Genomic DNA, 26,275 nt, shown 5'->3' with positions numbered 1-26,275 from the left:
GTTTGGTGTGGCTGTGGGAGCTTCTGCAGGATGAGCTGTGGGATTGTCACGTGGCCTTGCGTTGCCTTCCTCTTCTGCAAGGATGTTAAGCACTGAACCCCACTGGGTTATATGAGGTTTTATGTGCTGTTTGTCCCAGAGTCTTACAGTTTGAGCAGCAGTAGAGGGTGAGGTACTTGCTGGAAGTGAGAACAACCAATTTAAAAGGCATTTAAAGTAGTTGAACCCACTCGTGACGGTGACAATGGTATCTATATGAAGCCAGATTGGACTTTTTATAAGTGTGCTGGTGACAAGAAAAGAAATAGAAATTCTGGTGCGTCTGTGAAGTTATTCTCAAAGAAGTGTTCCCTTGGAGGCTGCTGAAGCGCCCTGAGCAAAGCAGCATCTTCTGCCTGGCTTGGGCAGTGCCTCAGGCCTCCGTGGTGCCCGGTGTTCAGCAGGCAGCACGTTTTCTGTGTGTCTTCTCTCGTAGGGAGCATCTCTGGGACATTCGGAGTTTGGAAAATAGGGGATCGGAGGAGAGGAAAGGGAAAGCTGGTGAGCTGAAGGATTTGTTCAGCCGAGATTTCAGAACACATTGGGTGTTCCTGGGAGGAGCGTGTTTCGGGCTGGCTCTGTGTTCAGGTGCTGGGAGCAGCAGGCAGCACGTTTTCTGTGTGTCTTCTCTCGTAGGGAGCATCTCTGGGACATTCGGAGTTTGGAAAATAGGGGATCGGAGGAGAGGAAAGGGAAAGCTGGTGAGCTGAAGGATTTGTTCAGCCGAGATTTCAGAACACATTGGGTGTTCCTGGGAGGAGCGTGTTTCGGGCTGGCTCTGTGTTCAGGTGCTGGGAGGGGAAGGATGTCAGGTTTGCCAGGCGGGTTTGCAGTGCTCTGGGAAAGCTTCCTCGAGAAGGAGCCGATGCCTGGTGATCACAGCTGGAGCTAGAAAATCAGCATCTGAATCAATCTGGGCAGTCAAGTTTGAGGTCAGGGAACGTGCCAGCTTACCAGGCCATCCCTTTCTGCCAGCGTATCCGCCCTCCTCAACCCCCATTCCTCCGCTTTTCTCCACGTTTGTCGCTGTTCCCTCTCCCTGTGCTCTCTGTCTTGCGGCATGGTATATGTGCTGGTACCTGCCGGCTCACCGGTGTAGTGCAGCGTTAGACCTTGGCAGCGGGTGCTGAGTACCACCACGGTGGTCATGGCTGGTGTAAATGTCCAAACCTGCCAGAGCTCCTGACCTGGAGGCCTTCCTGGAAGCCGCTGTGTCCCTCGGATACAGGAGCGCAGCGCTCTGCAGCGGGTACCAGAACGCAACCCCGCATGGCGTTCACACTCTTTGGCCAGATTCTTGTCTGTCATTTATTGTCCTTTGCCTGTTGTAATGCTTTTCACCCGGTTTCAAGTGATGGCTTGAACTTTTGGAGAGCTGCTTCTGGACTGTAGACTGGAGCAGGCACTACTCTAGCACCTTATCTGGCTTTTTTTCCATGTTGAGACCTGTGCCAGGAATAAGCCCCAGCTCTCCGCTGTGGTGAGCAGTGAATGGGGTACCTGCGTGCGCTGGATGGCAGGGCGTTGTGTTAACCAGTTTAATTATGCTGAGCACTTGCGATTAAGTGATGAAGGAGAAATGTGTTACTCCAATGAAAATACCTGTCGCAGAACACGACGATGTGTCTTGTTTCAGCGTGACAAAAAACAGGTGAGCAGAAACGGTCGGGCGCAGCTGGAATGGCTATTAACAACCGTGCCTGGCTGCCAGAGCCTGCTCTCTGAGCCGTGAAACCTGATAGGACTTGATCCACAGCCCTGAGAACGGGAATTTCCACACACAATTACTCCAACTAGGTTTTAATCTTATAATAGGGGCTTTTGTTGAAAGGTCTGCAGGCAGAAGACACTGTGTAATCCTCCGGCACCTCCCAGAGAAGGGATGCTCGCAGGTTGCCGTGGCAGGATCACCTCCCGGGGAGGCGAGAGTCAGGTGCAGCATGCGTTGGCTCTTCCCCCTGACCTCTCGCTTCCGATGCCCTCGGGAGCTGTCGGACATGGATACGCCTGTGGGTTTAGCCTGGAGCTTACTGAGTCAGTGCACAGGAGGTGGAGGTTGCAAGGTGGGCAGCGGGGTGGGAAAATCAGTCGGTAATACCACAAAAATCGTAGGGGAAGTCTAGGATTCTACGTAGAGGAAGTTCTGGTGGCCCAGGGTGCTGATAGCACCAACGTGGGTAGATAACTGTGTGCTCCTACACGATGTTTTTCCTTCAGGTATCAAGGTACAGGTAGTACTTGTATCATGGGACTTGTCCTAATTTGGAGGAGAAATTCTGTGTGTTTTCTTGTTCGTTTAGGAGCCGGACAGGAAGGGCTCAGTGTGGTTCTAGTACCTGGGCATGTTAGCGAGCTGGCTACGTTACAGTTAGGGTCGTTCCAGGAGAAGGGTGTTCTTGGCAGACCGTGTGGCAGCAGGGCATTGCGGTAACGCTGTTCGTTCAAGAGAAGAACTGGTTTGAGTTGATCGTGGAGGGTGTTTGTCCAGTTTTTGGAAGAAGTAAGAGGACTTGGCCGTGGTGTGGAGCAGTGAAGGGGGAGAGATGAACTCCCACTTGGTGCGGCTTAGATCAGTAGAGACACAGTCAGGGAACTAGAGCTGAAAGTGAAATAATCTTAAGAGCCCGACACACAAAGCTCTGCATTGTACATTTGGTAGGGAGAGAGATTTAATAAAGTACTTCAGTATAAAGTTTAAGAAGTAATTGAGTTAGACTGTAGAGTGTTTGGTGAAGTGAGTGCTGACAGAAGAGTTGACCAACCAGACCGTTGTTGCTTAGGTGTCTTCTGTGGATCAGTCAGTGCTTCTTTCCAAGCTGCTCTAGAGCTGAATTAAGCCTAAAGTTGGTTTTTTCCAGAACTGCTTTCTCGCTAAAGGAAAAAAAAAAGGCAAAAATGGAATTCTTTTTAGCAGCTAACTTATAAATCTAAAAATCTGAATAAATAAATGGTGCAATGATCAAAAAATGTTATATTAACACTTTTTTTATTACATTAGCTGAGGTGTTTCAGTAACATGCGTTATCCTGGGGCGCTGGGGAGATTATGATTTTCCTATTTTGATCAGTTGTACCATTCTATACTCTTTTGCCGCTGGTTCCACTTTGCATCTGTGTTGCTGGCATTCAGGTTTCCACTGAAGTCTGTCTGGAAGAATTTAATTCTTTGGAGCTTATCTTGTTGCTTTCTGTCTCACTTCTTGTGTAATTCCTCACCGGGAGAGAGCCATTGGAGGTGATGGTCGAGGGGAATGAGGACTGTGGCTCTTTTGGAGTTCACAGGGACTAAGCATTCAACTCTCACACGGCAGTCTTCTCATCAAACTGGGGTGCTGGTGGTAGAAAATTATCTGCAAAATTCAGCTACTTAACCACTGGTTGTTCACAGTGGGCTCTTATGTGACTGTCAGATTGAAGCAAGGTACGGAGATGCTGCTGCAACTCTGGGTAGGGTAGGCTAGGCTAGGTTAGGTTGCTCTGTCGGACAACAGGTTTAATTTTCAAAGTTGTGTTGAGGCTGCCTGCATTGTTTGTGCATTTTATGTTGGCTTTCTTGCTGAACTGGGCTCGTAGTTAATGCTGAGTTGTGATTTCCATGACAAGTCCTCGTCTTGGAGATTTACAGCTCAGCTGCTTTAATTTGCCAGGCTAATGCTGTGGAATGCAGGTTGACAGTCCAGATGTGAAACCTTTCTCCTCGGAAAGAAAACAAAGGATTAAATGTGTTTTAAGAGGGTTTGAAAAAATAATTTAAGATTGAGGCCCAGAACCTAACATCTGAAGGCTTGAAATACGGCTGTTAGCTGGTGATGTGAAACTTCCAAATCCAGAGACCGAAAAGTGTGTCATCTTTGGCCAGGCTGCAGGTACCGTTTGGCTTTCGGTGAACCTGTTACTGTCCATATCAAATGCTGCATAAGATTTTACAAAATGTCAAATAATCAAATTATGCATCTTCACGCAATTAGTGCAGGTTAAAGAATGGTTTGGGTATTGCTTCTGCTGAAACACGTGCAAATGGCGGGGTGGCTGCGGGAACTCGCGTGGAAATGACACTTTCCCCAATACTTGTTGGTAAAGGTAGTGGCTCATGCTTTCTGATTTGACAAACTGACCTCCCTAATTTCATGAGGGAGCCTATAAATAGGGTTATCCTTGTTTTCAGGGTTCATGGAGGAGGCCCAGGTGGTGCAGGTCTGCTGCAGCGGCTGTTCAACATCCTCCCTTATGCAGGGGGAAGGGGTCTGACCAGGCTACGGGGATTCTCTAAAGCATGACTGAATTGGAAAAGGGTATAATAAGGGTGTTTAATGTCCAAAACACTTTTTTTAGAGAGAAACATAATGGCCTCAGCCAAGCCATTGAATTTGATCCTTTGTGCTCATGAAGATTCGTACAATGCATCTATCAATTAATATCCGTTTGGGTTTCGGAATTATTTGGGTTGGAAATGATGCAGCAAGAGTTCATTGTCCTTTCAAAGAAAAGATGAAAACATCTATAACTTTCTCCCAGCTTGTGTGGAAAGAGCAGACATGAGGAGCTTGTACTACCAGATGTCTGAAAATTGAACTCCTAGCCTTGCAAGTTAAAAAAGGCAAATCTTATGGGGCAGGTCTTTCCCAAGTTGCTTTGAGAAATATAATGGGGTAGCGATAGCAGAGCTTTGTGTTGTGATTTGTTAAATCTGGGGTTTAAAGTAAAAAAAAAAAAATGCTTGTGGCTTTTTATGTGGGACTAATAATCTGACTGGTGCTCTCTTCTGATCAGCCTTAGGAAACCCCTGGTAGGAGAGGCACGTTTTGTATATTCGATCAGTATTTGTTCTTGTCAGGAAGATCTCTGCCTTTTTACCATGTTGTGGAACAACGGGTCAGTACAAATATGCTAAGGAATCGGTTTACCAAGTGACAAAAATGGCTTACATTTTTCCTAGTTAAAAATCAGGGGAAAAAAAAGAAAACCCAAGGCTAAAAGTGCCTTTTGTAGTATCAGGGTATTTTTTTTGTGTGATATTGTAAGTTGAGTAGTTAGAAATAATGGCTTTGGGAATGCACACACAGAGCTAGGAGTCAATTTTTTGCCCTCCCGCCTTTTTTTTTTTTTTTTGAAACCAAGTAGTTTGGCTGGAGAAAATGTTGTGTGATGTATGAGCTCTTGCTGCTGCAGTAGGGTAGAGTGCTGACTTGTTCCCATACATTTGAGAGCAATCAAGCAGTCAGCTTCTGCAACAGTTGCAGAGAAGCACAACAAGCACTAGTAATCTCTTCAGTTTGATAAACCCTGTATTTGTGTAGCTTGATAAAGTGGAGGCTTAAGGTTTCCTTCCTGCGCTGGAGTTCATCATGCAGGAATTCAGAACTCGTGCATCGAGATCAAACCAGCATTTAGCCACGGTCTTCTGAAGTGTCTTACAGACACATTGCTTAGTGGCACTAAACCCTCAGCTTTGCACTGCTTCTGCCAATTAATCACTTTTGGTCCTTCCAACAAATGAACTGTAGAAAGGAGAAAATCATAGAAGAGCGGAGCAGCTGGATAAGGGCTCCCTCTGTATAACAGCCTTTCCTTGCTCTGCAAAAATCCACGGGCACAGAGCCACGCTAAACAGTAAGTGTTCAGCCACATCTGCAGAAAATCCATGGGAGGGCATGTGGAAAGTTGGCACAACTTTTGGTGGAAGGAAGTGGGAAGAAAGAAAATCATTAGCTAAGGCTAACCAGGATTCGCAGAGTCGAGGTCGTCTTATCTGTGGAAGTTGTTCTTCCACCCTTTCTGTTGTTTTAACCACTTCTCTGAGTAATGTGAACTTTTTCCATGACTGCAGACTTGGAACGGAATATTTGTGAGCCCTCGGCTGAGGAGACGTTTTTCTCTGGTTTTGGCCTGTTTGGCAGTGCGGGGCAGGTGGCCGGGCAGGTAGGACACAAGCAACTCCCGCAGAGTTGCCGGAGTGCCTTCAGTGCATCCGATTCCCGGTACTTGCTCAGCTCTGAACATGTCGTTAGCTGATGTATTCCTCTTGATAATTTTAGTCAATTTGCCATTGATTCTAGTAGAGCTTGATGAAGTATGTCAGCTGGAGATTAGTCCCAGGTGCCTGGGCTGACCTTAGCTTTATCAGCTGCTTTCAATACTGTAACCATGAAGCACTTGCAAGTTTTCTGGTTCCTCCCGTGATTGATAGACCAATTCTAAAGTGGCTTTCCTCCTCGTTTGCGATCCAAGAGGATAATGCCATGCAGCTGTCCACAGCATGATGCTCTTGTGGTGAATACTGCGATGCTCTCTTGGCTTATTACCAGCCTGAATGTTTATTAAAATGGCAGTTGTGTTTTGCAGGCCTGACAACCCCCTAATACATGGTTCTGCGTTTTCCTCTTCTCTGAATACCTTGAGCAGAACTGAACAAGTCTCTTACTGCTCAGGTGAGACTGAGTTAATCTGAAGAGGTTGAACTGCGGATGTACAGAGCAGACTGGCAGTGCCTGTTGGCTGGTAGAAATAAGCTTTTAGCAGTTGGCAGAGGTGGTGGTTTTGAGTGAGGTTTTGGTGAACTTTCCTGGAGTTCTTGTGAGCTCCTGTGGGTATAAGGGATGGGCTGGTGAGGAAAATCTTTCCATTGTGCTCTGTGACCCCTTCTGTTGTGTCCCTGCATGCTGTCTCTGATCCTCAGCGCTTGGCCATGCTAGAGGGCATCTTCCTTACAGCTGTATATTAAGATCCTTCAGAAGACTGTGTGTCCTCCTAGGCTAACGGAAGCCTTCCCATGATGGGGAGCCAGGACTTGGCCAGTGGAATTGTTCTAAACTGAATTTTGCATTTGCCACTGCGTGATGTTGGAGTTCTGCAGAGGTTACTGGTGAGGGGTTTGCAGTGTTTGAGCCAGAGTGTATGGTGGGGTTGGCCTGTCTGGGGGAAGGGTGTATCAAGTTTCTAAAGTGCATTTTCACTAAAAAACACCCCACCAAACCAAACAGCGGAACCCATCTTCCGATGGAGGGTGAGGGTTAGCGGTGGGGCTGAGCCCTGTACTGTGTTGGTCACCCGGAGAAACCCTCGGCGTGTGGCAGGTCGCTGGCCCGTGGGGCTGTACTGCCCGCGAGTGGCACTGCTCATTCGTAAGAGGTGGAACGAAGGAAAGGAACGTGCCACTTAGGCTGGAACCACTGAAGTCAGCATCACATCAGCACCTTGAGCTATATTCCCTTTTTGCTCCTCAAACTGCAGTCCATGTAATATATTTTTGGTCTCCAGCTATGCAAGAACACTGCTGGTCATTTTTTCCAGTCTTCCTTAATCTGCTTCAAAACCGAGAGCACTTAATCTCCAGTTGTTGAATAATTCTCAACTGTAGGGGCCATGGCAGCAATGAAGTGTTTCACTAACTTTCAAGCTTTTTAATGTGAAAAATGTGGGACATTCTCATGTAAGAGTGTTAGAGTTAACACTTTGGGGATGGTTTGGTCCTGCCTTTTGGATGGAGTGTTCATTAATTTGAGTAGGAATGAGTTTATACATCCTGCGCAGCCTGCTAGACATCTCAGGAATTTCAGTGTTTCTTTCTCTGAGGGCGCTCACCACAGGGCGGGCGATTCTGCTCAGCCTTGCTCCCAGCGAAGCCGAACAATTTGGTGATTTTTCTCCTGGGGACAAAATGACAGCCATTTATAACCATCGCTTTAAATCGCCTTGGAGCTGGGGCTGTCTCATAGGCAGGTTTTGAGAAATGAGGTTTTTTTCTTTCAAAGGTGCTTGGGAAACTTCTGCTGGGACTCCCAAGTGACGGGGCCTTTGTCCGGGAGGAAGGAGCCGGCCTCGGAGGGTTATCCATCAGCGTGCTGCGGCATCCTTCACAGCCCCAGTTCATCAAAGAGACGTTCACAGCCCCGTCTCGCTGGCGGGCCCAGGGTCGGGCAGTCGTGATGTATTGTTGGGCTGACAGATGGCATGCAAGCCAAGGGTGGATTTATGGGGAGCACCTCTTCTGAGTAAACCCTTAGTAGGCAACGTGCTGGCTTTTAAGAGAGTCCTCCCATAGATGCATTAACTACAGTTACCTTCAAGGTCAGAAAAAATGGATGAGAATTGGGTTTATCTGATGGAAGAAAGGTGTATATCTGGGTCGAGTTGACCCATGTAGATGAGATGCTGTCTCACTATTTTGGATTTTGTTTTCAGTAGGCTTAGGGCCTGGCTACTTGGTACCCACAAGCATTCCAATGCATTGCATTACTGCCATGGGTCCAGTTTAAGGAGTGTAGAAGTAGTCATTGCCAAGTAGGTCTTAAAGTGACAACAGCTGCATGGAGTATAACTTCAGTGATTTATTTTGTATGTGTGATATGGACCAGAAATCTAAGCTAAAGACCAGTGTTTAGTAACCAAGTGGGGTTCTGGTGAGTTGCTATACCTTCTACCCTTGTGTAATTATGGCAGCTGATGTGTATTTGTAATTACAGCTCATGATATGTATGGAAAAGTATTGCAGTGCTGTACCAGCTTGGGAAAAATTAGACTAGCCAAAAGAAAGTAGGGGTGAACATTGGGAAGAATTTCTGAAGACAGTATTTTAAAAGTCTTTCTTAGACTTTGGATAAATAGGAACCAGACAAATACGGAGTCTGAATTAGCTTCTGTCCTTTCACTGTCTGCTATAGGTTTGCAGAAAACAAACATATCGTAACAGGAGGAGTGTGTTGATTGGCAGGGTTTTGTGTACAAATGTGGGTAGGCTTCCAGTCTCTCCGTGCTCCAGGCTTTCCGAGAGATGCAGGATTTCTGATTATTTTGTCTGTTAGCAGACAAAATGCTGCTTTTTCTCTGTCAGGTCTGTAGAAAAATAGTTTAATGACATTGTCCCTATAACTTGAATATTTTGCTGGAAGTTCTGGTAGTCTGGCCTAAAAATCCCTACGTTTTTGTTGCTGGAGCACTCAGATTCTGGATTTGAATAAAAATCAGCGATTATTACAGGTACAAGGAGCGGCAGCATGCTGTGGGCTTGGTGTGCCACCGTAGTGGTCAGAGTGCTCTGGGTGCATGGCCACGTTGGCTTCAGTGAATGCTGTAAATTGGAGGCAACCTTTTACAATTCTAACAAGGGGGTTTGTTGGGGTTTTTTGAAAATAAAGATGTCCATTTAATAACTAGGTGACTGTGCTAGGCTGCTTTAAACAGAGTAAATAAAAGGAAAGGTCACTTGTTGGGAGTAAAGGGGAGGAACAAATGACCTGGCTTTACACTCGAATGCTTCTAGTGAAGGAGACTATTATCTCCTTCCAGATAACTGGGGAAGGATACTCAAAATACTATATCATGCGAATATAGTTACTGCCTGCCTTATATCACTGCGAGTTCTCAACACATCTGGACTGAGAGTAGTTCCAGTAACATTAAAGCGTACTATTTTGGTTGGCACACTGACGCTGTGGTATATGCCAATTAGTAATGGCTCTTGGAAACAGGCTGCTTTAAAACTCTCCCTGAACTATTCCCCAGAGAAATTATTCAATTAAGTACAGCTAAAATTAATGTCCGTGGGTTTTGTTCGAATAAAACAAAATAAGCAGCTGGAAAAGGGAAAACTTCTCAGTGTGTGCTTTTAAAATAACAACTCTAGCTAATAACTGTGTTTGCTGGAATCGATACTGCTGTTTGTTTTCCCAGTGTTGCTCTTGAGCTGTGAATGATCTGAGGAGGGCTGCCACAGCTGATGGCCTCGGACGGTTCTTTGTCACCACCATGTATTTTCAAACCACCATCTGCTGCCTCCAGACCTGCTTTTGGAAGGATGAAGTGTTCTGTGTTGCTCTGGAGTATCAAAATTTGACCCACATAGTCAGATACTTCGGGACGGACGAGGGAGGCTGCTTGGCTGCGGTGAGAAGGGTAGTGTGTGGTGGGAACGCTCGTCTGGGACGTGTCCTCTTAGTCCCTGCAGCAGGCGGCAAGGTTTGCTGTAGCAGCACAAGCAGCTTTCTCCTGTTTTGGCAAGTGTTAGCCCTAAAGGTGCTGAAGGTTCGGTGTACCAGTGGGAAGGCCTTATGCTGGAGGCCAAGGCTGGTCCTTGGCCTTCTGAGCTGGGCGCGTGGGCTGCTCTTCACTTCCCCACGGCCAGGCAGAGGTATAGGACTCCGGAGCAGTTTGTTCTTTCCCGTCTGCATTTTTCGCTGGTCCCAGGAACTTGGAGAACCAGGAGCAATCCTGTTCCTGAAGGAGTTGTTCCTCTACAACATTCCTCGGGGCGGAGAGCTGGCACGGCCTGGCTTCCATGGGGTACGTTGGGAGGATGTGTAGGACCTTCTGCATCGTCAAGTGCCTCTGGCTGCCAGCCTGAGCTTGGAAGGCAGGTGGGGGCTGCTCACCAGCCACGCGGGGGTGAAGAGCCGTCCTTCCCTGCCTGCTCTCCTGGGCACAAACCCAGCCAGCTCCTGCCCTACTCTGTCTGGAGACCCTGCAGCCCAGCTGCCCTCCTCTTTGCCAGCGAGCCGTGCGGGAACAGGGAAGGGCCAGCCGACGTCTTCGCACTGCCTGGACCCGCACGGAGCTGCAGGAAAAGCAGCAGAGTGAGATCCCCTCTTGCCTCCCTGTCCACTGGGACGATGGTGTACACATGGCATACTGTAAAACATTCCCAGCAGGAAGCCCAGAGTCTTCAGAGCCTGATTTTCTCCAAGGGCCATCAAGCCTCTGTGAGTTAAAGGAGCCAAAGAGTGAGACAGCTGAAACACAGAGAAACTAGTTGGTTTGCTCCCTAGGAGAAGTTCTTATTTTGGGGTTTTTAATACTTAAATGAAGTTCTGTCAAAGAAGAGATTAAATGCCATCAGTTAAATATGGGAAGGTGGGAGGAGGAATCTTGGTCTTCACTTGAAATGCAAAACTCATCACAGCAGAAGGTGTCGGTATCCCGGCGTCCTGAGCAGCACAGAGCTTGGATGAGCATGCACACCAGTGGGATTTTGAGCATTACCTTGGAGCTGGAGAGTGAGGAGAAGCCTGGGATTGCACTAACACATCGCCTGTGACACAGAGAGCTGCTCACATCAGAGGGGCTGCAAGAACCGGACACAGCTAGCAGCGACGGAGAGAAATGCAGATTCTTGGTTTTATGGATTTTACTGTGTTGTTCTCTTTTCACTGTGCCTTGGCATTACAGCTGGCACCTCGTGCTAAGGTTCTTTAGGTTTCTGATGTACTTACGTTGGTTGCAATCTTCATTTCATACTGCTGGCATTTTGAACAATGCTTGCTTTCTTATGAACATGTAATTACGGGGTTTGGACATAGAGGGGTTGGTATTCAGTATATGATTCATTTCTGTGGTATCTAGCTCTTCTCCTGAGGCACCAGAAACCTGAAGGAGGGAGGGAAGGCCTGCTTGGCTTCTCCACTAGATTCCAGCCTTATTGTAATTTTTTGAGTAGCCTAAGTCGTGATGGATTTTATTTCTCTAGATGTTTTTCTTAAGGCTAACTGCAGTCTTCCGTGACTCACAGTGGAGATGCATTACTCATCAATAAATACTATCGAGTGATCTGTAAATTTAAATCCATGGAAAGTCCAAACAGTTCCAAGGGAATTTTTGGGCAGCAGTGCTGTTCTGCTAAACTGTGACCAAATCAGGTTTGTTTCTCTGCCTGTGCTGTATTTCTTGTGGCCGTTTTCACTTGGCTTTTGGGTTTCTGACTCCCCAGACAGAATGAGGGCAACTCACAGATGGAGTTACCAAAACCAAAGGAGACTTTTTACGTGTTTTAAATAAAACAGGAAATCAATTTGTGTGAAGTCATGTATGACAGCAGAACTCTGGCTGCAGAAGAGCCTGATCTAGATGTTCATCTTTCCCAGGGACCCCATGTACGGTGAAGGAGAATTGTTAAAGAAAACTCCCATGCTTTTGGAAAGTTGGTGCAGCTGTGTGGGGCACGGGTAGGATCAGGGAGATGCAGTGGGATGGAAAGGCAGGTGGATCGTTTCCCTGCTCTTGAGTAGAGAAAGAGTAGGGAGAAACCCCACGTGGTTTCCTGCAAAATAAAACAGCGTTCCTTGAAATGGCCCGGCACTGCGGCCCCGCCACTGCCTGCCCTTCATTCCCTTAATGAACGCTTCCTGTTTCTCCGTGAGGGGTTGCCTCTCTCCCTCCTGAGCTCCTGAACAGGAGCAGCAGCACGGAGAGCTCTGGGGTTTGGTGGCTTGGTGACAGCGCACCGGTGATGACAGCATCCGTGTAGCTGTTGGGGAGGGTCATCTCCGCCGTGTCCAAGTGCTGCCCTTCATGGTGTGACCTGTAGTCTCGTAAGTCACCCTTTTTTGATTAAAACTGCAGCCATAACTGCACATAACGCGCTGCCTACGCTATACCTGTGGCGTGGCTCCCTGCTGTGTGGTCCCTGCGGGCAAGCGTGCGCTCTGTTGACCTTGTGCCTAGTCTGAGCCCATGGGCTAGCTCTTGGCTCGCTCCTCTGTCTTCAGCATTGCAGGAGTGCAGCGGGGCTGGACGAGCACTGGTGGGGTCCTGGCACCGGGATGGGAATGGGAGGAAAGATGGAGTGGCTGAACGGGCTGGAAAAGGGGTTTTGCTCTCTGAAAACGTTTGGGCTTCTCATTTTGTTGTCAAAACGGAGAATTTCATTTGCAAGCTGAAAGGTGGTTATTCGCTTCACGCTGCTCAGGCATGTGTTCCAGCGTAAAGGGCATCATCCAGGAGGTAAAAGGCTGACGGTCCAGGCGTGTGGAGCGCTCTGGGATGTACTGTTTTTATCATCTGTCAAGCGGTTTTCCAGTGGAAACTGTTCCCTCGGAGAACTTCTGACCAGCTGTAGAAAAACTTGATGGCTGAGTTGAGAGAGAGAATGGGGCTGGCAGAGAAGTCCGGTTTCAAACCCATAAGAAGGGTTGTTAGAAAAGTCAGCAGAGAGGTTGGGAATATGGGAAAGGCAGACGGGAGTCGTGATGGAGGACCTGTGCTCTCTGTCTTGTGCTGCTCGAGAGGACTGCGGGCAAATCCAGGGCCTGAAGCTTGCAGCCTTTTTGAGGAGGAATAGGGGAGAAAAGCAAAAGGACCCATTTGGACAGAGCAGACTGCTCCGGCACCTGGCTCAGGTTCAGCCCAGGGTTTGCCTTCCCAGCCTGCGCGAGCCCTTAACGCGGGAGAGCAGCTGTACGCAGCATGATGTATGGCTGCTTCCCGGAGAGATGACTTACGGCTCTGCCGTGCGGGATTCCTGTCTCATGGGAAGCTCTGAAATTATCCATGCCGTGGCTGGAGAGAACCAGAACCAGCTTTTTACGGAAGGCATCAGCGTTTTTAGGAATGAAACCAGAATGTTTCTGATTTGCGTGGCAGCGGCAAAGTCTTCGAAGGAAAAAGGATCTGAAGAATTTCTTCTGCTCAACTTTCTACGTCTGTCTTCTGTTGGTGTCCTTTGCATAAAACTTGTTTTTTCTAGCTATTAGGAGCTGTGATTTTGAAGGTGTACATGAACACACCCTTACTGCTGCTGCCAGGCTGTGCTTCCACTGCGATTTCAGGAGAGGTTTTTGCCTTCTGGTAGTCACGGAGCACGGTCCTTCTGTGCACACAGCCGGGGCAGCAAAGTGTGATGCTGATGTGGTTTATGCTGCAACCATTTGATTCAGAGATGCTATAAAGATCACCTTTCTCAGCCCCTAATCATAGAATCATAGAATGGTTTGGGTTGGAAGGGGCCTTAAAGAACATCCAGTTCCAACCCCTCTGCCATGGGCAGGGACACCTTCCACTAGACCAGGTTGCTCCAAGCCTCATCCAGCCTGGCCTTGGACACTTCCAGGGATGGGGCATCCACAGCTTCTCTGGGCAACCTGTTCCAGTGCCTCAGCACCCTCTCCATGAAGAACTTCTTCCTGATATCTAATCTAAACCTCCCCATTTTCAATTTAAACCCATTCCCCCTTGCCCTGTCACTACAGACCCTTTTAAAAAGTCCCCCCCAGCTTCCTTGTAGCCCCTTCAGGTACTGGGAGGTGCTATAAGGTCTCCCCAGAGCCTTCTCTTCTCCAGGCTGTAATGTGTCGTTTGAGATTGCGAAGCCAGGCATGATAGAGCAAAGTGGAAAGGGCTTACGATCCAGGGTTCTGCTTCACTTTTCTTTGTCCATTTCAGTGAAGCTTTGAAAAGGAATATTTGAGACTTAAGCGCTCGCATCTCTGAGTAGTCTTGTGCTGATCTGGGTCAATGAATGGGTTCTTGATTCTTTAAAAGTTGACTGTAGGCACTGATCGTGCTTCAGCTTGCTGTGACCAGCAAAGCCATTCAATCAGCAGTTTTTTTAAATGCTTTGTGTTCAGCTGCAGCTTAGAAGCTTTCGCTTTCTGGCTGTGATAGCTGATGTGGCGACAACTTCAGATCTGATTCAATGACTTTTCTGTTTGTTTTTATGGGCAAAAATAGGTTTGAAGTTTAATGCAAAATATTAAAAGACAAATTTATTTGGTGTTTGTTTTTTTAAAAAATAAACAGAAGCTGCTTTTCCTCACTTTGCTCATGCTTTCTCCAGTGAAAACCTCTCTCCTCCCCAGGGGGTAGAATTCGTGCTGGAACTGGAGCGGGCTGGCTGGCTGTACAGCTGCTGTTTCCAGCCTCTCCCACCTCTTCCACAGGGATGCTTCTTCCACCTCTTCCGACCTGGACCCGCGCTCAGCCTGGCTGCTCTGCATTGCTCCAAAACACATGTTGCCTGTGATCAAAAACCACTGCTGCGGGTTTTTTAACAAAAGAGTCAAGTCTTTCAGAATATGTCAGCCCACAGTTTTCCTGCCATCTGCTTGCTTCACTGTTTCCTCGTTGCACATTTTCTTTGCTTGTAAATCACCTGCATGGAATTCATCCTGATTCCCCAAGGGCTACCTGTGCCTTCTCTGTCGCTGGGTCTGTAGCTGGAGGAGCAAGGGCAGGACTGCTGACAGGCTTGTGTCTGCAAAATTAAGACCTTCCATGACTTTTGTCCTGGTTTGAGGTGTACACATGTTGAGGTGTGCACATGTTGATCTCAAACCTTTAAAGCCCACCATCGTTTTTGCTGTCTGGTATATACACAGCATCTACAGAAATCCTGCCCTTTTGAGGGCTCCAGCCCAAATATTATAGCTTTCAATACCAGAAAAAGCCTCTGTATTTGCAGAGGTTTTTATTTTGCTGCTGCAGCCTCGTAGGAAAGGTGAGGAGAATCAGTAATGCCTGCGCACCCATCTCTGCCTTCCTAGAGAAACCTGCTGCTTCCGTGCTTGGCTGCCTTGTCTGCTGGTGAGCTCAGAAGCCACCGTACCTGCCTGGCTGATGGCCGTGACCCGAGCAAAAGGACACGCGTGCGGGGATGAGCAAGGCTGCGACACTGGTTTTCAAGCAGAAAGCTGGTAGAGGAGATCCTGTCCGAGCTCATCGCCAACAGACGAGCAACCTTCAAACTTCTGCTTCAGCTGGGCTGAAGTTACTCAGATTTTCATACTAGAGTTGTGCAGAAGGTTTTGTCTTCGGCTTCAAGATCCTGCTTCGCTGAAAGAAGACCTTGGTAAATCATCGTTACTGGTTTAAACGTGGTTCGCAGTGCAGTGTTACGGAAACGTCCTTTGGAAGGTCACTGGCAGCCCTTCAGCAGTCAGCCTGCTTTTCCCGTCTGCTCCCTCGCAACGAGGGAACCTTGCTCCTTCCCCTTTTTCAGATTTCTCTCTATTTCCTTGCATAGTTGGGTAAATGGGGTGGATAGAAAATTTTTCATCCCAAATGTAATTGCCAGCTTGAAGGGCAGAGGGGCTTGCTGGTGAGTCGTCTGTCAGAAGAGGTGGTCCTCGGATTGTCAGTGCTCTAAAGACTTCCTTCGCTGTGGAGCTGGTTTTCTCTGGCAGCAGCTCTGCCTACCTTAGAAATTCATTGCTAGCTTTCAACTCTGCCTTATGCAGAGTATTGCCATTGTGTTTCCTTTGCTTTAGAGTGGGGAGAAATTCCTTAATTTACATGAAGGTCAGGAGCTGCTCCGAGCCCGAGTGTCACCACAGCAGCGTGTTGATAGGGGTAGAGGGTGGGTGTTTCTGTGCAGGGTGTTGGTGGGTGTAGAGGGATGGAGGGATCTTTCTGTGCAGGGTTCCCCAGGAGGTAGAATCATAGAATCATGGAATGGTTTGGGTTGGAAGGGACCTTAAAGATCATCCAGTTCCTCCCCCTGCCATGGGCAGGGACACCTTCCACTAGACCAGGTTGCTCCAAGCCTCATCCAGCCTGGCCTTGGACACTTCCAGGGATGGGGCATCCACAGCTTCTCTGGGCAACCTGTCCCAGTGCCTCCCCACCCTCTCCAGGAAGAACCTCTTCCTGATATCTCCCCTCTTTCAGTTTAAAGCTGTTACCCCTTGTCCTGTCACTACCTGCCCTTGTAAGCAGTAGCAGGCGAAGGGGCAGATGCTGCTGTGTGGGGTGTTGGTGGTTGCACAGGCACTCTGGCCTGTGCTGGGCTGGACTGGTGATGGGGCAAGAACCTCCCTGAGCCTTCTCCCCCCAGCCAGCCCCAGCACAGTACAGAGGGGAAGGCCCAGGTCAGACCTGGTTGTGCCATGAGCACCCCAGCACTTCTGGTCTTACCTGCATGTTACATGGGGACCGCTTGCTTGTTGAGCTTTGGGCTGTGTGCTCGGTGAAGTGCCCTGCTTCCCTGCAACCTGGCCCTACCAAAAGCCCTAAAGATACGGAGAAACACTTCTCCCGAGCTACACAGTCTGGTTCTGTGGGTCAGAAGTGGTTCCTGCTGCTTGATCTCGCAGGGGAATGGCTTGTGCTGGGGGATGGGAAGGGAGAGGCTCTAGATATAATCCCAATTGCAATGCCTCGGGCTTGAAATGATGACAGAAAATTTTCCTGCTGGCATTTGTTCTCATTTAACTACAGCTTGTTCACCAGGATGTTTTTCAGGGAGGGTCTGCTCAGCGCTGGCAAAGGAAGGGCTCTTATTTCCCAAGCGTGCTTATCACTTTGTCCTTGACAACGATGGGAACTTTCGGCACTTTTTTTTTATTTAGAGGCAAACATGAGAAACCTGCCTTTGCAGGGAGCATTGTGCTGGTTTTCCTGTGTGCTGAATCACGCCAGGCAGATAAAGTTTCCCCAAAATGTTGTTGGCTGTGCAGATGTTAGACCTTGGAAAGTCGGGTGGGAGGGGGAGGAGAATTAGTAGCTGAGCTATGAACCGAACAGATCTCGCAGTTCAAATAAAGTACCTGCCATCACTTGAGAAAATGTGTTTAGGTGTAGGATGAACAATAAAAACTTGAGTATTACGAACAACTTCACAGCTACCTGAGTTTGTGTCTGGAACAGGGCGGTGTTGGTGGGGTGGTGCCCCTTGACAGCAGGAGTGCTGAATGGTTTAGATCTGTAGGATAAGGCGGAGGCTGGACGCACAGAGAAGCAGTTGATGTTTGCCCTCTGCCCCCCCTTCACGTGAGTACCTCGATGTTTTAGGCTGCGGGACATGAATCAGGAGCTCGTGTTTTAAGAAAGATACATATTTTCAAAGTTTGTTTGTTAAGAAAGATACATATTTTCAAGATAGTTTAGATGCTCATCCCATTTTACACCGGGTTTGCTGGAGATGATAGAGTGCTCGTGGGGCAGACTTGAAAAGCACGCGTTAGCAGCATGATGCTTAAATCTCCCAGTAGAGTAAAACCTCCCTGGTACAACTGCCTTTGAACATTTCCTTGTGTCTTCAGCACTTTATTTTAGATTTGTTTTTTGTTAACCGTATGAACAGTTGAACTGTTTTAGCTCTGTATCTGGGTACAACGCATGCTACTTGGTGAGCTTTGTGGACATAAACACCCTGCATGACTACCATCTTTTGCTGTAGGAAGGTGAATTGTGGAGGAAGCCGTTGCCTGCCAAGGGCAGGTATAGGAGGGATGACCCCCAGAGCTGTACGGGGCTCTTGGAGTGCTGCAAGAACTAGTGTCACATACTGGCACTACCCTTGCAAGCGCAGGGTTTTCTTCTCGTGCCACAGGGAAGTTTTGGAAATACAAGGAATGCTGTCTTCAGTGTCATCCTCTTTTTCCTAGTAGAGATATTTGGGGAATCTCTTGTTCGAAGGAATACGGTCACAACAATAAAAGCTATTTAATAAAGCCCCTTCCTGTTGATGGCACTTGGTTTGCTTAACCCTCAACCAGCATGCATACAGGGTTATGATACACAAAAATGAACAGAGTATTGGTGTATCTTGGTAACTGAACGCTACACACTCTTACTTTTGCTTACAGCCCATTAAAACTGCAAGTTTCCGCAGTGCAGCAGCACGGAGGTGCAGTGCTGGGGTCTGCCGGGGTCCCAGCGAGTTGAGACATGGCTGCTGTGCCCGACCCGGTCTCCAAAGGCAGCCTAGATTTATTAAGGCACTGATCAGTAGTGGGGAAAGTGCTAGAAGTGTAACTGGAGCAAGATGCTTTGCATGGGCATTCAGGCTTTGGCTGCTGTCCTCCTCCTGATTTATCATGCACAAAAAAAGCCGTTCCTACCTGCAGAGCAGAAAGCAACTCACACGTGGTGTATTCATACACCCAGCAAGAAGCACGGGCTGTGTATTTCAAGAAAATTAGAGCGTAACAGTCAGCAAGAAGAAAATTTGGTGCCTGAATGCGGCTTTTGATTTTGAGTGTTAAAACCCCACGCCAACACCCATCCTTGGTGTAAGCCTTGTACCTGATCTGATCTCCCTGGTGAAATTCAAGTCATCAGTTGTATGAGGTTGAGGATGGGTTGGCTTGAAATTTTCCTTTCCTCTCTATTAAAAATAGATGTAGGAGAAATTTTGCTCACTTTCCTTTTCCCAGGGGCTCATTTAGGCTGCAAGCAGAACTCCCACCCCTATATCTCACTAACTGAACCGAGGTGGGACTTTGTATCCCCCGTGGTCACTTGGTTGGGACCACACCACATGCTCTCAGAAGCATTTATGAAGATGGGGTTTCTGGATGTGTTTCAATGACTATGTAACAGCCAAGTGTTGAGATGCCCTGTTCCAGGGACTACAATTTCAGGTTTCCTATAGCATATGCACTCACTCCAGTGTTTCCTGGCTGCCATCATCTTCCACTCTGTGGCTGCCTAGACTGATCCTGCTGTTCCCGGCTGTATTTTTTCCCTCCACTCTTGCAGTGGAGGAGTGGACTAAATTTGAAGTCGTAGTCTCTTGTGTACTATTTCCTAGGATTTGGACCTTTCAGTGCATGTGGATCACTGGTCTGTCACACTGGAAAACAAAAGGGTGCAGCTGGTTTCCATTTTGGAGCCTCCAGCAGGCGCGTGCTTGTTGGGCAGTGATGCTGCGCGGCTCAGAGATTAATGCTCGTGTTTCTCGTTCCCCAGAGATCATTGACGACCTCACTAACCTGGTGGAAAACACAGACGACAAGCTTCGCAACCAGACGCGGCACGTGAAGATGGTGGATAAGAAATCGACGTCCTGTGGTAGGAAATGGCTTGAGCACAAATCCTGCCCTGTTATTAAACAATGTGAAACCAGTCTAGCGCTCAGAGGCTGTGTGCAAGGTGCTCCCCCCAAGAACAGCTTCTTTTAAAAGTTAAATACCCCCACCTCTCCAGACTGAAAACGTGGCGTGAGCAGCTGCTGCAGGTTTGACTCGCTGCGCGTGCCGTGTGTTGGTGTAGGTAACGTCCTCAAGCCATTTGTCTCCAGCATTGCCCAGTGTTCTGCTCGGAACTGGAGAGCTGTATGAAACGAGTGCGGTACATGTTAATGAGGTTTAAAAAAGCTGCTAGCTACCAGCTACCAGCTCCCACAAGCGGGTCGCAGTGGGGCGTGATGCTGCAGGGGCATTTCTGGTGGTGTCATGCGGGAGTGTGGTCTCAGCCCCGCAGCATTCACAGCCTGCCAGACATGGCATCCTCCCGGGGGGCTCGTCATGCTACGTGCGGGCTGGTAGCTCTAAACTCGCTCTTCATGCAGCCAGAGCCCGGTTAGACATCTCGAGAGTGAGGGCAGGTTTCCTCTGTAGGGTGAAGAGCTGCGGCCTTTGATAGCAGTGACTTTGGGAGGATGCTGTGATGGCAGCACGCACCTTCATCCTGGAAGGAGGAGTGACGCTGAGGAGTGAAGGGGGGGAGTGTTCGTGGGGAGGTGGTAGGAGCGAGACACTCAGAAATAGCATCTCCGCTTTAGTGTCCGTGATTTGTTTTCAGCGCACTAGAGGACTCAAAATGCTAATAAGAATAATTTATGCCCTGTAGAAATTTGACTTGCAGGCGGAAGTTAACGAAATTGGGCTTATGTAGTTTAGTAAAGAGAAGTGGAGAGCTGGCTTGGTCACGTATCTGGGTGGAGAAAAGGTTTCTGGCTGGGTAGGGAGCTTTTATTCTGTAGAGTGATGATCTAGCAGCAGAAGTGACTGAGCTCAGACTGGCAGTGAGGTGCTTTTCAAGCACTGAGGATATATTTCAGGGATTTATTTAGTTCTCCATCAGATACCTTTCTGAAAGCTTAGTTGATATAGGTTGATGAAAATCTGTGGCTTCTTCAGAGGGTTAAAGTTACCTTGTCAGAGGCATTTGTCTACCACTTCTTTTGTACCAACTACAGATAGAATTAAAGGCATTGCTCCAGAGTTCATGACTGATTTTTAATTGTAGAACTTTAATGTTGACACAAGATGTATTTCATCTAAAACGGGCTCTGAATGATGCCAAGTACCCCTGTCTGCATTTGGAGTCTCACCTTAATCTCTGTGGTGTCATTTCCGGCACGATTACGGGGAAGTGCGGCGCGAAATGCCTGCGCAGGGCAGGCAGTGAATCCCATTTCACACAGGGCAGCTTCTCCCTCCTCAGTTATTTTTTCCCCCTTTTTGGGTTCCTCATGCAGGCGCAGCCCCCAGACAGTCTTGCGGGATGATGAGCCTGTCTCTTTAACTCTGAAGCCCATGCTGTCTGCGCTGGGGAATTTGAGAGGAGGAGGAGGATGGGAGAGGCGAAGGCTGGGAGGATCCTGGGCTGGATTCCTTGGGGGTGACCTCTCTCACCCTTTCCACATTGAAAAACATTTTTCTGCGAGGGGTGGTGAGAAGCGCTGCCTCTGGGTGCCTCTTCCCTCTGCTCCAATAGGTCTTCCTGTGTTTGCATAACAATTTGGGCATATGTAAACACTATATTGCCTCAGATAGCTGTTTTGTCCTGCCTGAGCATGAGTTTTAGAACAATAATGCTGGAAGACACAGGGTTTAATGGCATTCTTCCCATCCCTTTTCCACCCTTATCCCTGGCGCTGAAGTTGGCGAGCATATTGAGATCAGAAAAACCCTCCGCGTACGTACAATTATTCCTTGGACAAAGCCAAGCAGCGGGAAAACTGGCACCTGTGAGGTAGTTTTTTCAAAGTGCCTCTTTTCCCCTCCAACTTTTCATTTAAATTTATGAAATCTTTAGTAACTCTCTGGTTTCGGTGTGCTCCTTCAGAGCTAAAGCAGAGTGCAATGCTCCGTCCTTCCCCTCGCCTCCCCCTCTCCCCATCCCCTCCTTTCCCGGGATGCGGTTTGCTTGCACCCAGTCTCCGCACTGTTCCAGCATGTACCTGTCCCTGTGTCTTTGCCTCATTTTTGGAATCGGAATGGCTTTGTGTTTTTCTGCTGAGGCCCTGTGCTGGAGCCACTGGCCGTGGCGACAAGCGGAGCAGCCTGGCGTGAAACATGGAATAATCACCCTTTTAGGAGCAAGAATGTAATGCATTAATGGGTGTGTCTTTGTTAGCAGCCACTATAATAATGCAGTCAAAGTATTGCTGATGAAATCCAACTTTAATCAAAATTTCAACGTCTTGCTCTCATGCAAACCTCGTCTCAAGCTCTGGAGGTTGTTTCCTGTGTGGTTTACACGGCGGCTGTCCCCCCCTCGGTGCCACCCGCTCGGCACAGGCATCGTGGGGTGCAGCAGTGTTGCGGGGAGCGGTGGCTGCACCTCTGGCCGTGCAGAGGCCTGGCAGAAACCCTCAGGTGGTTTTGGGTGGGTTGTTTCATTCGCAGCTTGTTTGCAGTGCCGTTTCTCTCCCTGACTCCGGAGCTGTTGACAATCCCACCCCCTGCTCCTGCCCAGGGCCGGCTGCCCCGTTGGAGCCCGTCTCCCTTGGTGGCCCCGGGCAGCCCCACACTGGTGTCGGTGGGAACTCCCAGGGACTGGAGCGGAATGGTAATCCCGGGATGTACTCCAATCCGCTGCGCTTATGAAATTATTGTTGAAAATCATTGCTCATTTGCAGGCACATGTTTGCATGCTGCTTGGCATCGGTTTATTTTCAGCGTATGTTGGGCGTGTAGGAGGGATGAGGGGACATACACATTTCTTAGATTTCAGAAATCCACATTCATCTCCCACCAAAATGTCCACAGAAATCGTTAATCAAATGTCAGGCTGCCCTTACTGAATTTGCTAGAGGAATGCCTGCACGCACCATCCTGACTTTGCAGGTTTACCGCTGGTTCCCTTTGGGGTGTTTGTCCCCACTCTCCTGGTTTCCATACCTCGAGGGACCTTTTGTGCAGAGTAACACTCAGTAACCATTTCTCGCTAACTTTTTAATTGGAAATTTTAACCCTCAGAATGTCCTCTTAGGAACTGCATTTAAAAATAAGCAAAGAAATGAAGGTATAATTAAGGTTGAGATGCTGTGGGGAGGGGATGCACAAATTTGCCCCCAACAAACCCTTGAGCTGGAACGAACTGACGAAGTGGCAAATGCCAGTTAATGATGCAATACTTGGGATTCCTTCAGTACTTTTGGTTTTCCTGCATAGAGGTAGCCTAACTGTGATCCCATCTGTTCCAAATCCAATAGGAAAAAAATCCCGCATTTTCCAAAAATTTTTAAGATTTCAAATTTTGAAAAAAAAAAAAAAAATTATTTCAAGGGAAATGACTGCCCTGAAACGCATCCTGCTGCCAAACTCAGCAGCCCTGTGGTTTGGGTTCACTGGGCAGCTCCCGTGGGGGTTTCAGTCCTCCCTTGCTCCGAGTGGGCTCCACCTTCACCCCTGGCCATCCTGGTGCCCATCCTGAGAAGAGCCTGCCAGCAGCAAACCTTCCCCTGCGCTTCCAGCCCCCAGGCTCCAGCACCTCCAGCCCGGGCTGTCCCACTGTGTCCAGGGCTTCGGGACATTTCAAGGAAGCGGGTGTAGGTTTGGCGGGGGTCCGAAAACACGGCTGCTCAGCACGGTACGCACCTGTGCGGGTCGGGTTTGTTCCTGTGCACCCGCAGGCACAAGCGTTAGTATTACCTGAAGCCTGCAGAGTCTGTGGTTCTTTCTCCCTGCCCGTGGGTTGCAGTTGGCCTCATCACAGAGAGCAGGGAGTCTGTCTCCGCTAAACCCTGGCTTACCTGACTGGCGTTTTTAGTAACTTTCACCCCAACCCTAAGTTTTGTCATTTTAAATGGTTTTTTTTAACCTGAATTCCTGAGTAGGCAGCGCCCTGCAGAGAGAACGGCTAAAGCAGGCTGCGGTTGTGATCGAGATTCAGGATTTTACTAGCACAGGACACAGCTGGGAGCCAAAGTACCAGCCGTGACGTACACGGAGGCGACTGCAGCCCAGCCCTGCGAGGCCGGGAGTCACAAACGTTCTTCAGGTCCTGCTAAACCGTACTGTGAATTGGGGAGGGGATCCAGGGGATCGGTGGGGTCCTATTCCTGCTCCTACCCCAGTCACTCTTCTCGGTGGCTCTCCCGTAGCCCAGGAAGAGGCTGGTTTCCTGGGGAAGAAACACAGGACAATATGACCTTGTCATAGTAAAAACAAGCAAACTCATATTTCTGACAGACTTACCGCCTCCCTTCCGAGCAGCACGAGGAAAGCAGACCGTGTCTGTGCGGTTACCACACGTGTCCCCCTCTAACTCCTTTGGAGCCCTCAACATCAGAAGGATATCCCACCTGGAGTACTGCATCCCACCTGGGAACCCTCAGCATCAGAAGGGTATAGACCAGTTGGACTGAGTCCAGAGGAGGCCACAGGGATGCTCAGAGGGCTGGAGCACCTCTGCTTTGGGGACAGGCTGGGAGAGTTGGGGTGTTCAGCCTGGAGAAGAGAAGGGTCTGGGGAGACCTTATAGCACCTTCCAGTACCTGAAGGGTCTACAAGGAAGCTCGGGGGAACTTTTTACAAGGGCCTGTAGTGACAGGACAAGGGGGAACGGGTTTAAATTGAAAATGGGCCGGTTTAGATGAGATATCAGGAAGAAATTCTTCCTGGCGGGAATGGGGAGGCACTGGAACAGGTTGCCCAGAGAAGCTGTGGATGCCCCATCCCTGGAAGTGTCCAAGGCCAGGCTGGATGAGGCTTGGAGCAACCTGGTCTAGTGGAAGGGGTCCCCGCCCATGGCAGGGGGTTGGCACTGGATGGGCTTTAAGGTCCCTTCAACCCCAAACCATTCTATGATTCTAACCTTCCAGAGAAACGAGGAAAAAGAGAAGCAACCACGGAATACACCCTGACAGTCAGTGTCTGTGTCCTGTGAAATAACACGGGATTGCAAAGTGGTGGCTGAGCAATTTTTTTCCCCATCTTCCGTTTTCTCCTGTTCCACAAGATGGCATTGCAATCTAATCGCCTTCCTCCGGCGCCAGGTAGATGCTCTCATTCCCCTTTGCCTTCTGATGGAGGTTTTTGGAGATGCCAAAAGCAGGGTGTGGGCTACTGTAAAGTTAGTCGGTACCAGGTAGGGGTTTTTTTCAATCTCAGCAGGTGCCACAGTACCTGGATTAAAGACAGAGCATTGCCAAACCTCTTAATCAGAGTTTTTGGAAGGTTTAATTTGTTTTAAAATGGAGTAGCTTGGATTATATAAGGTTTCCTCTAGAAAATATAAGGTTTCCTCTAGAAAATAATGATTCATGCAGGCTGGGCCTTTTTCTGCCAGGTTCTACGATCCCTCTGCTCTAAGCTATTTTTGCCATGGATTTAATTTGTTGTATAAATCACGGATGGCAGTTACTCAGGTTTGTTCCTGTGACGTGCACTGTGTGTTTAGATGAGCAAGTCCCCATCCGTTTGTTTCTTCTCAGTGGGGTGAGGAGCCGGTGTAGTGTGCCATTCCATCAACCTTTCCTGCAATCCGACTCTTGGGGAAGTTACACCGATATTCCTCCCCAGTGCTGCTCTGACAACTGCGCTGGCTCTGAGTCACCTGTCCGTGCTGCTGCCGGATGGGTTTTCTTGGCCTGGCAAGTTACATATTTTCCTGATTTTTTAATTATTATTTTTCCTTCCTTCAGTTTCTTCCATTTTAAGAAATTATATGTTGAAAAGTTTGCTCTGAGCTGTTACCCTGCAAGAAAGCTTTTTCAGAGCTTTGGCAGAAGGATGATGAATCTGTTGGTTGAATCAGGCCCATCGCTGGTGTCTTAATGCGCCGACACTTCCATCCTCCCGGGGCCACAGCAGCCCGGGGGGGTGGCTGAGGGGCAGCTCCTGGTGGCTGGACAGAAGATGGGCTTTTCTGTCTCTCGTTCCTGTGCTGGGCTGACCCTGGCTGGAGGCAGGTACCCCCCGAAGCCTCTCCATCACTCCCCTCCTTGGCTGGGCAGGGGAGAGAGAATACAACAAAACGCTTGTGAGGCAAGATAGGGACAGAGAGGTCATTCAGCACTTACCATCACAGGCAAAACAGACTCATCTTGGGGGAAATTGATTTCATTTGTCACCAGTCAAATCAGAGTAAAAGAGAACTAAAAGCAAATCTTAAAACACCTTTTCCCACTCCTCCCTTCTTCCCAAGCTTAATGTCACTCCTGTTTTCCCTCCCTCCTCCCCTCCAGCAGCACAGGGGGACAGGGAATGGGGTTGGGTTCAGTCCTTCACATGCTGTCTCTGCTGCTTCTTCCTCCTCAGGGGAGGATGCTCACATTCTGCCCCTGCCCCAGCGCAGGGTCCCTCCCACAGGTGACAGTCCTCCACTAACTTCTCCTACGTGTGTCCTTCCCACAGGCTGCAGTTCTTCACTAACTGCTCTGGAGTGGGTCCCTTCCACCTGTGTGTGGTCCTTCAGGAGCAGCCTGCTCCGGTGTGGGCTTCCCACAGGGTCACAGCCTCCATCGGTCATCCCCCTGCTCCGGTGTGGGATCCTCCCCGGGCTGCAGAGGAGTCTCTGCCCCACCCTGACCCTCCATGGCTGCAGGGGCACAGCCTGCCCCATCAACACAGGCTGGC

General features: G+C 48.8%; 1 protein-coding gene across 1 annotated transcript in view; it reads left to right on the top strand.

Annotated features, from left to right (window-relative positions):
* LOC104514232 (syntaxin-8-like) overlaps window positions 1-19,535 on the top strand; it is a gene marked incomplete at both ends in the record, with an annotated part of 52,899 nt that extends 33,364 nt beyond the window's left edge. The window contains one exon of the mRNA XM_010157849.1: window positions 19,434-19,535. Within this exon, the coding sequence (XP_010156151.1) occupies window positions 19,434-19,535 (102 nt within the window). The remainder of the gene's footprint in view (window positions 1-19,433) is intronic.
* Window positions 19,536-26,275: the final 6,740 nt, after the last annotated feature.

Source organism: Eurypyga helias, unplaced genomic scaffold (assembly GCF_000690775.1).
Source record: "Eurypyga helias isolate BGI_N326 unplaced genomic scaffold, ASM69077v1 scaffold4918, whole genome shotgun sequence".
In the NCBI taxonomy this organism is placed as follows: Eukaryota; Metazoa; Chordata; class Aves; order Eurypygiformes; family Eurypygidae; genus Eurypyga; species Eurypyga helias.
Note: the sequence above shows the minus strand (reverse complement) of the source record. Positions and strands in the feature narration are given on the sequence as shown.